Here is a 14,699-nt window from a genome sequence, read left to right as displayed (position 1 = left end):
CCAGATGTTTCCCACCCCTGGTCTAAAGAGAAGAATATCACTTATAGTTGGCAAACATCTAGCTGGTTAAATCCTACAATTACTCAGAGTGCTCCATCATAAGAGAAATACACAAAGTAACTAATTTATCTGAGACTGCTACTTGCAGAAATCATTCATATTCACAGAACTGGGCATAGACCTTTTACTGACCTATTCTAGGTAGACCTAGCTTGGATAGAACCCGCTTGGGTAGCTAGGTAGACCTAGCTTGGATAGAACCCGCTTGGGTAGCTATTGTATAGAAAGGTACAGTCAAACAAAAGCAGTGGGAAACAATTTATTGTGATAATTAAGTTCTGAGAAAAGTATTGTGCCTGAATGGAAGCTATCACATAATAACTATTTTACCTCATAAATTTTTCTTTTCAGAAAGATCAAGAAGTATTTAATTTCAGTGTTGAGTTACAGGGGATGCAGGCTGGTTGAGGGAGATAAAATATTTCTCCAAGTTTAGTTTATTTGACCTAAGAAGCTGATCTATAATAGACAGATTATTACAGAATGGTTCACTTTGAATGGACAATTAAAAGACAATGTTTTGTGTCAGTCTCAAATGGCTAACCCTGCATTCAATTACATATGTTTTATTATAGAGTTGACTTCAATTACATTAAGTCTAGAATATCTATTTAGACAAGAAGGTATAAGATTCTAGTTGATTTTTCCCAAAAACCGTATTTTCACAATAATTTAAGTCCTAACCTGGAAGATTCTCTTTCCAAGAATATTATTAGACAGTACCCTAACGCCCTACTCCCTCAACCCAAAGAGTCTTTCCCTTAATATATTTGACTAGTGAGTCCCTTATAAAGTACTCCTGATAGAATCCCAAATACAGACAAGTTGATCCATTAAAAAACCTAATGCTCTGGGGCTGGGAAGTTGGCTCAGTGGTAGAGTGCTTGGCTAGCATGCATGAGGCCCTGGATTCAATTCCTCAGCACCACATAAGCAGAAAAAGCTCGAAGTGGCTCTGTGGCTCAAGTGGTAGAGCGCTAGCCTTGAGCTGAAGAGCTGAGGGACAGCACCCAGGCCCAGAGTTTAAGCCCCACAACCGGACCCCCCCCCCCGCAAAAAAAAAAAAACAACTAATGCTCTTGGAATAAGAAATGAACCACTGATTGATTTCAAATATAAAGTTACACATACACAAATAATTACATCTATTCACTTATTTAGCTATTCATTAAAAGATTAATGAGGCCCACAAGGTACATCTGCTATACAAGAGACAAAGCTACAGAAGAAAGTTTATAATTCAGCCAGTAAAAATTTAACCGTATTTCTCTACCTTAGACATTAGAACAGTTCTGAAAATTCAGACATGTGCTATCCAAAGCAAAGTTGAACTATCAGTAGATGCCATCGCTTTGAAAATTTCAACCGTGGCGTGAAGACCTCCACCCCTGAGTTGAGAAATGAAGAGTGCAGAAACCCCAAAACTGTCTGGAACATCCAAACTGGTCCAGTTTTTGTTGCTCCCTATGTCCTGACAATTTCCCAGTATCCTGGATAAAGAAGTGGGTAGCAAGAGGAGAAAATAAATTACCTGTACATGTGCTAAGATTAAATGAGCAGAAAGCCAGATGCTCTCCTTTGCACAATACTTTTAAGCCCTACATACCATGAGAACATAATTATACCAAAAAGTCAACTGCTTAATTGAAATTATCCATTGCTAGACTGACAATTGATATAGTTTCTTCTTACCACCAAAAGCAGTTGACAATAACAACAAAGACCAATTAAAGGTATCCTTGCCATGTATTTTCAGGTCACTGATGAATAAGTTCTGACCTAAACATGCATACAACATCTTCTTATTGATTACATTCCCTGACTGTCATTAATCATTTATGTAAATGTAAAACCACAATTGTGTTCAAGGATATCATAAAGCTTTGTGTTACTCTGACTTAACAAAAGGATATATCCTACATCATTTAATATGATCAGGAATTCTATTCATTCTTTGCTCAGGCATTGCTCCCTCTAAAAAGTGTCCCTTGCCCTCACCAAGATCCATGTCTTCCATTAAAATTCTTAGGAAAAGGGCTGGGAAGGTGGCTCAGTGGTAAAGAGCTTGCCTTGCATGCCTGAGGCCCTGGGTTCAATTCCTCAGCACCACATAAGCAAAAAGAAAAAAGCCGGAAGTGGCACTGTGGCTCAGGTGGTAGAGCACTAGCCTTGAGCTGAAGAGCTGAGGGACAGCGCCCAGGCCCAGAGTTCAGGCCCACAACTGGACCCCCCCCCAAAAAAAAAACAAAAAAAAAATTCTTAGGAAAAGGACAAGCCACACTGGTCACTAAATCTGAGCACTGCACAACACTTAGCACATAGGAGGTACTGATAAAAATCTGAGTTCATGAGTCCTGCCTCCATGAAGAAAACGGCATCTTATATTTGAAAATACACTAAAGGTTTGACATATAAAAACCATCCATTTAGCCGGAAGCCGGTGGCTCATACCTCTAATCCGAGCTACTGAGGAGGCTGAGATCTGAGGATCACAGTTCAAGGCCAACCCGGGCAGGAAAGTCTGTGAAACTCTTATCTTCAATAAACCACCAGAAACCCGGAAGTGGCACTGTAGCTCAAGTGGGAGAGTACTTGCCTTGCACTGCAGAGCACAGGGACAGTGCCCAAGCCCAGAGTTCAAGCCCCACGACCAACAACAAAAAGAAAAGAAAAGAAAAGAAAACCATCCAGTTTTCTTTCTTACGAAATACCTACAGATAACTTTCAAACTAAAATCTTTTTTTGTTTGTTTGTTTTCCAATACTGGGAATAGAACGCCAGAGCCTTGTGCATGTTGACAAGTATTCTACCTACTAAGTGAAATTAAAATCTTTCAAAACTACTTTGGGAAAGAATGGCCCAATGGTTCATTTTGTGTGAGAACTTGTGATCTCTTTTCTAACAGAACAGGCTCATCAAATGACAACTGGACTCTAGAATTACACAGTTGCAACAGAAGGTAATGAATCCCAAACTCAGTGCAATCACAGCCTCTTTTGATTCAGTTCTCTCACAAACCATATTCTTTAAAGAAATTGAATACAAAGGTTCATCTCAAATATCTCAGAGCATAACTACCTTTCTCTAGGAATGGATCCAAATAAGTGTGAAGAAATGAATTCAAGTGAATATGGAGAAGTGTCAGTTTGACATATTCATACACTGGATAGTACACTTACACAGAGCTTGTGCAAGAAAGAGAGGAGGAGGGGAAAAAAGAAATGAAGATGAAAGAAAAGAACAAAAACTATTCATGTATTCAAACTATGTAGCAATTAAATTCTGGTTAGACCTTTTTATCCTAAAAGGAAAAAAAAAGTGAGTCCACTACAGCAATTCCTAAAGAAGTGACCACACTGACATTAGTTAGCAGAAAACCATAAATACTCACTACTGAAATTGATGGTTGACTTTAAAATTCAATTACACCCATCTTATAAAAGAAGCATGGCTTTATTATAGTCACTCCTTGGCAGCTGTCATAAATTATAACATTGGCTTGAAAGCCAATGGGTTTCACTAGACCTTTATAATGTAGCAATCTCAAGTCAGCTGTATTTGGGTGGTGGTGACAAAGTCAGCTGATCTCTCCATGTGGGCAGATTAAATGTTAGCATTCCTGCTTCTGTTATTCAGAATGATGATTGTTAATAAGCATTAATTGGTTATCACATACTTTCAAACACTGTCCTCATTTCTACAGCTAAATCCTTAGTGGTTTCTTATGGCTGAACAATGACATTGTACATTTCACCACATTAACCAAAAACACTTTGGGGTCACACTAAGAAAACAAAATAAAATCAGTATATTCATTTTAAAAACTATCTGAGACTAGTTAAAGGAAATTAATATACTGCAATTTATTGGTATGTCCTACAAAAATAAACCACTCCGCTTTTATTACCTCATGAAGTGCCAAAGGCTAAAAAAGAAGATATACTGGATAAACAAATTGGAAAGCATAAGTCTACAGTATTGATTTTCACTACATAATAGTGCATCAGATATTTTAGGCATTTTATATAACTTACTCTTCACAATAACTATATTAATACTCACAAGTGAGAACTCAGGAGTTTAATGAATTACTACTGATTATCCAAGATATACAGTCTAACAGCCTAATTCTTAAACCCATCTTGGTTTCATTCTGGTTACAGTAGAAATTAGTGGCCACTAGTTTGTCTTCCTCTTGCCTACTACATATACGATCCGTTAGTTTCAGTATAATAAAATCCCCAATTAAAAGAACATACCACACAAGACGTCCTATGTACTATGCCATTAACTGCCAACAGTAAAACTAAGTTATCCATGGAAAACGAAAGCTCAGAGGTTGAGGGGCCTGTCCAAGGTCACTCAGTTCCATAGAGCAGCAGCAAGAACCAGGATCATCTGACACAACCCATATTCCTAACTCATGCAACATATAAATCCATAGAAAAGCCTCAAGTCAATAGCTTTGACTAGTCAACTAGCCTCAAGGCAATTAGGCCCTCAAAAGTCCCTAAATCATCAAAATGCAATCTCTATTTTGATTTGGCGGGGGAGGGGGGGGAATCAAGAAAATAAATGGCTAAGAAAATTTGGTGGGTTTTTTTTTCTGTGATGCTATTTCTAATAACTATATTGGGCTTGGTACACATACAGTAATCACTTGAAACTTCAATACCTCTTTTACAGTATTCCACCATAAGATTTGCTATTCTGAACCATACTTCTTCAAGAAGAAATAATCAATTATATTCACAGCACTGTACTGTTTCCTAGAGGGAGGATATAAAAATCCACTAGATCTTAGATTTTTTTTTAACAGGAGTTAGACTAAAAAGGAGTTTCACTTCACTAAATCTGAGTAAGCTAGAAAATCCAATTAACTATAATACCCAGCTTGCCAGCACTGCAGATAATCCAAATTTTACTGATTGTCGATCAAAACCTTGAAATTATTTAAACATAAGGAATTTTGATATGAATGTCCTTGGTTTCTTACTGAGACCCAACTGTAATGAATTATTTAGCACAAAACTGGAGGGACTCCAGCAGAGTCATTAGCATTAGTAAATACACAGTTAATGTGTTTTAGAACAGAGCTTAATGGACTCCAGGACCGGCCTGCGTGATGGTTTGGGTGGGGGGCTAAAACATCCTTGTTAATAATGCACGGGACTCCTCACCTCACACTCTTCTCGGTTTCAAACTTCATCCCTAGGTCTGAAGAATGAAACTACAAACCCATCTATGCAATAAGTAAAATCAGCACTCCATACTGGTTTCTTAACAGACTTGGAGTCAGCTTGGGAAAGATGACACTTGAATGCACTAACACAAATGTTTAAATCAAAACCAGTAACAACAACAACAACAAAAGGTGACTAGATTCTGTTCTCTGTATTCTGTCACTTGATGAAAGTTTGCTTTTCCAATGAATGGGTGACACTTATTGGCACTCCAGGGTTTTATTTCCAGGGATTAGCACCAGTATGATTAATCTCCATTAACACCTTCATTAACATGGATGGCGAGTAAAACAAAGGCCAGGGGGTTTCCTGGGCGCGCTGGGGGGTGGTTTTCTGTGCCCGCGGGTTTCTCTGGCTCGGGGCAGTTATCAGTGAAAGTTGTGACAGTTGGGGAGGCGGCTCCATCTTCAGGGTAAAAGGCGTTCTCCGTGGCTCAGCCTCAGCAGGACCCAGCCGCTTCTCCACGGCACTGCGATCACCCGGCTACAGCTCGGGTCCTGGACTTTTTTTTCCCCCTCGAAGAATCCTAAACACTCTTTGGCTCGGCTTTTGTTGGTTAAAGACAATGGCCCCCGAGCTCGAGCGAATGGAACAAGTTCGGGAGCCTCCATGTCCAGACAAACTTCGCTCCAACAGCTGGACGCTGGGGGACACTTTGAGGACGGAATTACCAAACCTCGATTTCTAGGACTCGAGGTACGGAACAAAAGGTCCCCAGGTATTCGTCCCACTTCCCTTCAGACTGACTCTATTAAACAATACCGGGGCGCACTCGTCCACCTTTCGCTCATTCCCGACGCTGAATTATCCCCCGAGTCCATCATTAACAAAGCCTAAAGCGTTCAGAGCAGGGCAGCCTGGCAGCCCGGGACGGCCCGGTGGAGGTAGGGGCCGGTGTCCCCTCGTCCGTCCCCCACGGGCGGGAAGACACCGCAGCGCGAGTGGCAGGAAGGAGACACCCAACTTGAAGGCTTGAGATGGTCCGCCAAGGCACCCCCGGATCCGGGGAACGCGGGGAGGGGGTGTCTCTCCTTTTCGTCCTGGCCCCCCCGCGGGTCCCCAGCACGGTTGCCTGCATCCCTCCCTCCCTTCCCACCCCACCCCCGGCCCCCGGTCCGCCGCTCACCCCGGGAGTGGCCGCGGCGGGGCCAGTCCCGGGAGCGGGGCGCGGGGCGCCGGGCCGAGGGGCGGGCGCGGCGGGGTCCGCCCGCCCGGCGGGACGCCGGGGACAGCTCGCCACTCACCAATGCGGCTGAAACTCTCCGACAAAGTTCTCCGCAACTTCTTCATCTTGCCGATCTTCTCGGCCGGCTGCGGTTCAATGAGGTCGCACATCTGGGCGACGCGGGGGCCACCCCGCCGGGCAACTTCCCCCAAACTGGTCCACGGAGCGGAGCGCAGACAACGGCGAGGGCGCGCGGCGCGGGGAAGGCGGCGCCTCCGCCGCCGCCGCCGCCGCCTCCTCCTCCTCCGCCTCCTCCCGCAGCCGGGCGGCGACGCGCAGGCGAGCGGCCGGCTTGCAGGCAGCGCTCGGGCCTGGGCCGCGGGGACGGGCGCGCGGGCGAGCGGACGAGGGCGATTTACGTGGTGCCGGGGGCGGCTGCGCTCGCCGCGGCCGCGATGACCCCGCTCCGCGCCTCCGCCGCCGTCGCCGCCGCCGCCCGGCTCATTTTCCCTCCTTTGTAACCCGGAGAAGCGCGGCCGGCGGCCGGCAGGGGGGGAGCGCGGCTCGCGGAGGAGGCGGAGGCGGGGGCGGGGGCGGGCGAGGGACGGGGGGCGCGGGACGCGGGGCGGGGACGGGGGGGGGGACCAGGTGCGGGAGCCGCGGGGACCCGGCGCGCGAGAGGCGCGGGCGCGCGGGAAGAAGTTCTCCGCGCGCCGAGTTGCGGTAGCTCGGCAGAACCAGCCGCGGCTCGGCAGAACCAGCCGCGGCTCCGCACGGCCGCCCGCACCGTCCCGGCCGCCTCCGCCGAGGTCCGGCCTCTTTCTCGGCGAAGGCCCCACGGGGCGGTGCGACCCCCCGGCTCCGCGCTCCGAGTCCGCGTCCGCGGCGGCTCTCCGGGGCCCGCCAGCGCCCCCTCCCGGCCGCCCCGCGCCCCTTCCCGCACTCCCGCCCCGCCCGCGCGGGGACCGTGGACCAGAGGCCGCCCCTCTGGACGGAGCTCGGGTGGTGCGCACTGAGCCAGTTACCGAAAGGCGGAGGGCCGACGGGGCCTGGTGTCGGAGCGTTTCCCCGGGGCACCAGCGTGTGCTCGTACCGGGCGCGGAGTTGGAGGGGGTCGCCCCGGATGAAGGGCACGAAGGCCGCGGGGACGCACTAGAGTTTGGTGGAGACTTTTTTTCTGCGCCTCCCACTGCGTAAGTTTGCAGACGCAGCTATGAAGTGAGAGATGGAAAGGGGGAATAGGCCTGCTTTTCTAAGGCCAAGCGCCCGGGATGAAGCGGGACACCTCCCTCCCTACCCCAGAAGACAGACCCCCGTGCTGCTTCTCTAGGGCCCCGAGTCTCACACTGGGAGATGGGGTGGAGATGCTGGCGATGGCTGATCGGGAATACCTGTCACGCTGTAAACAGTACACACAACCCCCTGGCTTATTAGGTTCTTCCTTTCGCAATCTATTTCTAAATTGGAAGCGTTCGAGGCTAAAAGATTCTGATTTCCTTTCACTCCACCTCAAAAATGAACTTCAACGCAAGAGGACGGGCCACTTGGTAAAATCCCAGGACAAACAGTTCAGGCAGCAAACACACTTCGTCTTTATTCTAATGCACGTGGTTCTGTGAGAACTCCAAACGTCAGTCTCCCCGGGGAGAGAGGAGGAAGAAGGGGAGGGCCTGAGTGTGCTGGTTTGGGGCCAACAAACTCCTTATGAATAGAAATGTTGGTAATCTTGAGTCATCTGACTGTGTAAGAAATAAGAACTTGTGAGGGTGTGACAATGCTGTTTGGTTTAAAGGAAGTTTTGGGGAGTTTCGTGAGAAGGTTTTGTCTTAAAACAAAAACTAGCCCCCTGCCTTCCTTAAATTGTGAGGTAGAACACTGATTTGTTCTGCCTAGCACTGAATACATTACAGGGTCTTGATAGATTGCCACTGATAAAAGGCAGGAAGCCAAGCCAAGTGCTAAGGAAAGGAGAGCCAGAATTCGTGAGCGAAGTCAGTGTGTGTTAAAACACAAGGATGTTGGATCCTGGCCACTGTATCTAGATAATGACAGACCACACCAAGTGTGGCCCAGTGCAGGAAAAATTTTTGAAGTTTTACCACTTCCTCGGATTAAGAAGGGAGAAAGTTCTTAACACTTAAGAATGAAAAAGAAACAGGCAAGCAATCAAAATGAGGTGAAGAAATGGTCACTACTTTAAATAAACTTTACTATAATAAGTCTATAGCTATGAATTGTTCATTCTGACAAGGGCTGTTTCTAATATAATATATAGGTTCAGTGGTATTATGTATAAATAAGAGTAAATATGTCTTTTACATCCAGTATTTTTTACTTTAAAATATATAGTCAACTTTTGTTTAAATTACCATCTATGCACACAAAGCTATAGTATACAGCCATTTTAAAAATATAAAATAGATCCACATATACTGATAGCAAAGTATGTCTAGGATAAGTGGAGAAGAACATATTTAACATAAAATTACTTCTGGTAATATATACACATATTCACATTGTATATATAGAAACTTTCTGGGGGGAAGGACATGTACACACACACACACACACACACACACACACACACATGTTTGTACCTAGAAAATAATTTTGCCTTTGCACCTTATACCTGTAAATATAGTCTGAGTGTCTAACAGCCCAAAGAATGTATTGCTTTTATATAATAAAAATGCTAATTTAAATGTAAGATTTCTTCCTTTTTTCAACCTGACCCCCAAACCTCACTTCTCACAACTCCAAAAAGAAGAGAGAGGGGGAAAAAAGTGTAACTGGCAAGAGTTTAGTCACAGGCCAGAAAACACTTCATAAATATAATAGCTTACTTTTCATTATATATTTATCTGCTTCCTTTCTTGAGTATATATAAAAGTTGCAAATTTTGCAAGAAACTACAATGCAAAGCAGAAAATTAACTGTGCTTTTAAGATATGTAATCTGGCACTTAAGTATTCAACGCTTGATATACTTACTTGTTTTACACTTGCATTCATGTTAGACTGTAAGTCTCTTGAAGTCAGGGACCCTAACATGGGAAAAGCAGTGTCTACTTTGTAGAGGACACAAATGTTTAGCAGGTGAATGAAGAATGGATCGCTATCACTGAGAAGTGATATGTTGCTTGGGGACACAAAGATGACTCTCTAGCATTTGCGTGGCATATGTGCTTTCAGTGGGAAGATCGGCCTGTGCCAGTTCTCTGTATTTACTTCTGATTGAGAAGGTTGTCATTTTGGATGGCCTGAATTAAAGGTGCAGTACTGCCTATCTATGAACAGAAAAGCTTATCTAGAGACAGAACCCACCATGAGTTTCCCTGAACCAGATTCTTCAAGTCAAATATACAAGTATTCAACAGTGCTACTCACCAGACACTATGTTGGAAATAAACTATACAACTTGGGGGGAATGGGTCCAGGAGGGGAAAAAACAGGAGAAAATGAGGGAGGGGGTGACACTGATCAAAAAGAAATGTACTCATTACTTACATTCCTGTAACTCCTCTGTACTTCACCTTGGCAATAAAAAAGAAATAGAGTATAAGGCCTAGAATAGTAGTACCAAGGATTTAGGGGTTTAGTACCTACTAAGTGCTATGAAACCTAAACCAGTGATTTACCAACTTCCTTATTGATAAAAAGAATGGTTTGAACTAGATAACCTCTAAGGTCACTTAGCTGCAACTATCTGTTTCTAAAATTTTGGTATTCCCTCTTACATACTAAAGGTAGATATCTAGATCAATGGAGAGTAAATCATATACAAATAAGATAAAGACCCATTGACAAAAATTCTATGAAATCTAAGATACATTATTTTAGCCATATTAGACATAAATTATACTTTGCTATAAAATATAATGTAATATATTATTTCATATAAGAAAAATAGGCTACTATGACAGCAGTAGATATTAAGGAAAATAATGCTAATCTAACTAGATAAAATATAAAGGATAGAATCAAAATTCAAATACCAACAGAAGCAGACTCACTGACCTGAAACAGTATGAAAAGATGTTATCATAGAAAAGAAATCCATGTGAAAAGGATGCTAAAGATGTGGATAATAGAAATGGAAAATGAAGTTGACAAAAGAAAATACGTTTATTAATATAAAGTTTATAATTCAAAGTGTACATAAAGATTGACTTCCAATCAATGTAATTTTTATTGCAGTGATAGAAATTTATATAAGGAAATCACCTCTTAGTACTCTTAAAAATTCACTCTCACCCCCAAAGACTGAAGTAATACACAATTTAAGTGGTTTATACCACTTTTTTCAGTGAGTCATCAGTGCAAATGGATCATGGAATCCAAAACTTTTGTCACTGTCTCTTATATTACAACTGTTGAAATCTTTATTTTATTTTATTTTATTTTTGCAAAAGAGCAATTGGAATCAGAGAGGGAGGGACATACGGTATTGCGGGAACTAGTGTGTTTACATAGTTCAGATCCTTTCACTTTTACAGACCCAGTTCTCGGTTGACACAAACCTCCAGAAATTCCAAGACCAATATTACTTAATTATTTTATGTGTAACCCTATATTTCTCATCATATATTTGAGGAGTCCTAGAGATCTAAATAAGTTTATTTACTTTCAAATGGTTGTAGGAACAAACTTCCAGACAATGTCACCCATAAATTGGTTTTGAAGACAAAAAAACTACCAAGACCAAAGTATGTACTTAAAAACTTGTAAATTCCCTCCTCCTAGTAAACCATGCTTAAAGATTATAATGTCATACTATTCCTAGTTTTCACTGTTACATAATTTATACTTAAGAAATTTATATGGAAAACATGTCACAATTCTAAGATACAATTTACTTAATAATACCCTTTGGTATTGTTTTATATGTTGTACAAACATGTCATTAACTAAAGTTAATGTCATTAACTGTCATCTATGAATGTCAATATTATAGTTTATCATGAGCATCAGTCAGAACTAAACTTCAGAAGCCAGCTCTATGTAACTGAGCTTCAGACATAGATGTGAAAGTGGTCAGGACATATTACTTTATGGAACTAAAACCTTATGTTTTTTGGTCAGTCCAGGCAAGTCATGTTAGGAGCAATTGAAAAATAGAGCTTTCTTATAAAAAAAATATCCTACTCTTTCCTTCCATGATCCTTAATAGTTCATCTGTATTCGTGGTCTATTCTCAAGTACTTATGCCATAAAAATTATCTACAGAAAGATAGTATCATAGTACATTCCCTACCCAAAATGACAATAATAATTTTTAAATGAAACCCCAAGAATTTATACTTTTATAATAGGCTATGAACTGATGAGTTCATTTTATCTTAACCCATGTTACTCCAGGATACATGACCATAACCCCTATTACACATGGATTTTGGTAAAATGCCCAATATATCCAAAATTATCACACAGGTTCCAATTTTAAATGGAGACATACTTTATCAAAAAGCATAGGGTTGTCGGGTACCAGTAGCTCACACCTGTAATCCCAGCTACTCAGGAGGCTTGAGATCTGAGGATCACGGTTCAAAGCCAGCCCGGGCAAGAAAGTCCATAAGACTCTAATCTCCAATTAACCACCAGAAAACCAGAAGTGGTGCTGTGGCTCAAGTGGTAGAGCATTAGCCTTGAGCTGAAGAGCTGAAGGACAGCACCCAGGCCCAGAGTTCAAAACCTACAACTAACCAGTAGTGAGTTTGAATTAAGAGCCTCATGGTTACTAGACAGTGCCCTACTGCTGAGCTATTCCTCCAGCCCGTTCCTGTACTAGTTATTTTTGAGGTAGGGTCTTGATTCCCATCATGGCATGTGCTGGAACATGGTCCTCCTCTTTTCATCTCTCATCATATCTAAGATGAAAAGTGTGTGCCAACCACACAACCCAAATGTCCATTCACAGATGAATGCATAAAGTATGATAGCACTTCCTTAAAAAGGAAAAACACTCTAACACATGCTACAATGTGCTTGACCCTTGAGGACATTACGCCTAGTGTGATAGAAAAAGACAAATAGTGCTCATACATATGTGGTATGATTATACTTATGCGAGGTACTTAGAGTGATCAAAGGCATGGAGGCAGACGGAACTTGATGGCCAGGAGCCAGGAAGAAATTATTAGTCAATGGATATAGAGTTTTAATTCTGCAAGACAAAAGAATTATAAATTCGAATGATAGCAAGGGTTGTACAAAATTATGGATGTTTAATAGTATTAAATTTAACATGTAAAAATGGTTAAGATGGTAAATGTTATGCATTTTATTTGACACAGTGAAGCCTGGGGGAAGAGAGTGGAGAATAGACTAATTGTCCTAGTGACCAAGGGAAGAGGAAAAGTAAAGAGTAGAAAAATGTATTCAGTGTGGGAATCAGAAAAGAGAATGTTCAGAGTGCACAGTATTGTAGAGAAAGGTAACTGAAATAGGCATGGGATCACACGGAGAGGCACAGACTTTAGAAACCCTGACTACAACAACGTCTGTGCACCAGGGTAGGTAGATTACATGCAGGCGGAAACACTCTATTGAATAGATTATAATAGCAAAATTTCGCAAGATTTTATTATGGGTTAGGTGGTATTTTAAACATTTCATTTTATTTAATCCTAAAATAACAAGCTTTGTGAAGTGATGCTATTATTAACATCCCCATGTTTCAGATAAGGAAACTTAGGTGGAACGAAGGTAAGCAGTTATTCAAAGTAATTAAGGCAGGCAGCAAATAGTCTAGAAATGGAACAAATTCTTAAATATTGTTCTGGGCCCTTCAAATGATCTGCACAAAATAAACCCTACTCACCCATCTATTCAGCAAGCCTACTGTGTACCAGGAACTGTTCCAAGCTCTGCTAATTCAACAGTGCACAAAGCAAAGCCCTCACTTTCCACTGGAGGAGATACACATCACCAAACATTAACATTCCTGTGTTCTTTCAGTACTCAGTGCAGTGAACACCAAAAAGGTACAGTACGAAGCTAGTTAGAGAGGAAAGCTATTTTCATATGATCACAGGCTTTTCTAAGATGATAGTCCAGCAAAAACCTGAGTTAATTCAAGGTTTCAGCCATAAGTGGATTCATCTGAGGCTGAAGAAACCAAAGTTTCTGAAGCTGACCTAGCAACAAGAAGGCCTGGAGCAGGGGAAACTGGAAGGCTATTGAAGTCAGTGAAGGAGCAGAGACAGTGCTATCTACAGCCTCATTCCAATTGTTCCAGGTGGGACAAGAGGCCTTTGGAGGATTTGGAGCAGAACAGTGACAAAGTCATAGATAGATAGATAGATAGATAGATAGATAGATAGATAGATAGATAGATTGATAGATCGATAGATTGATAGAGATAGAGATGAATATAAAAAACATATAGACATGTGAATGCATACATATATGTGTATATATGAATATATATGTATGTGTGTAGATATATAATTTGATATATACGTGTGACTTGTGACTTTGAATTTTGTGACCATCACCTCACCTTTCTTGATTCTCTAGAGTTGTGCTGTCATGTGACTACTGAACATTTGAAATGTGACTAGTCCAATCAAAGAGTGTGATTAAGTGTAAAATGCATATGTTAAGTATATGTAACATTTACATAACATTTAAGAAAATACATTTAAATTCATTACATCAATGTTTCTTTCTTTCTTTCTTTTTTCTTTCCTGTGGTCATGGGGCTTGAACTCTGGGCGCTGTCCCTCAGCTCTTCAGCTCAAGGTGAGCACTCTACCACTTGAGCCACAGTACCATTTCAGGTTTTCTAGTGGTTAACTGGAGATAAGAGTCTCATGGACTTTCTTGCCTGGGCTGGCTTTGAGCTGTGATTCTCAGATCTCAGCCTCCTGAGTAGCTAGGATTACAGGCGTGAGCCACTGACACTGGCCAGCATCCATGTTTCTTCTCTCTCTCTCTCTCTCTCTCTCTCTCTCTCTCTCTCTCTCTCTCTCTCTCTCTCTCTCTCTCTCTCTCTCTCTCTCTCTCTCTCTCTCTCTCTGGAAAATGTAGCTACTAGATAATTTTGTTATGTGTTTGACTCAAATTAGATTTCTGTTGGCCAGCAGAAAATCTTCTCAACAAATCTTCCGAAAATCTTCGTGTGGGGTTGTCTTAGCATCAGAATGCTCTGAAAGCACAATAAAGTGTTAAGTGTAGGGTTTGCTGAGTCTTCTTCAAGAAACGTATTATTTCACAATGAGATAAAATAGT

At 42.2% G+C, this 14,699-nt stretch overlaps 1 protein-coding gene across 1 annotated transcript in view; it reads right to left on the bottom strand.

The window, feature by feature from the left end:
* The window catches only part of Cdk14 (cyclin dependent kinase 14), a 558,419-nt gene extending 551,425 nt beyond the window's left edge, over positions 1 to 6,994 (bottom strand). The window contains exon 1 of the mRNA XM_069996437.1: positions 6,548 to 6,994. Coding sequence (XP_069852538.1) covers positions 6,548 to 6,638 — 91 coding nt within the window. The 5' untranslated portion in view covers positions 6,639 to 6,994. The remainder of the gene's footprint in view (positions 1 to 6,547) is intronic.
* Positions 6,995 to 14,699: the final 7,705 nt, after the last annotated feature.

Source organism: Dipodomys merriami, unplaced genomic scaffold (genome assembly GCF_024711535.1).
Source record: "Dipodomys merriami isolate MVZ:Mamm:240054 unplaced genomic scaffold, mDipMer1.0.p SCAF_5, whole genome shotgun sequence".
Taxonomy (NCBI): domain Eukaryota; kingdom Metazoa; phylum Chordata; class Mammalia; order Rodentia; family Heteromyidae; genus Dipodomys; species Dipodomys merriami.
This window is presented reverse-complemented; position numbering and strand designations above follow the sequence as displayed.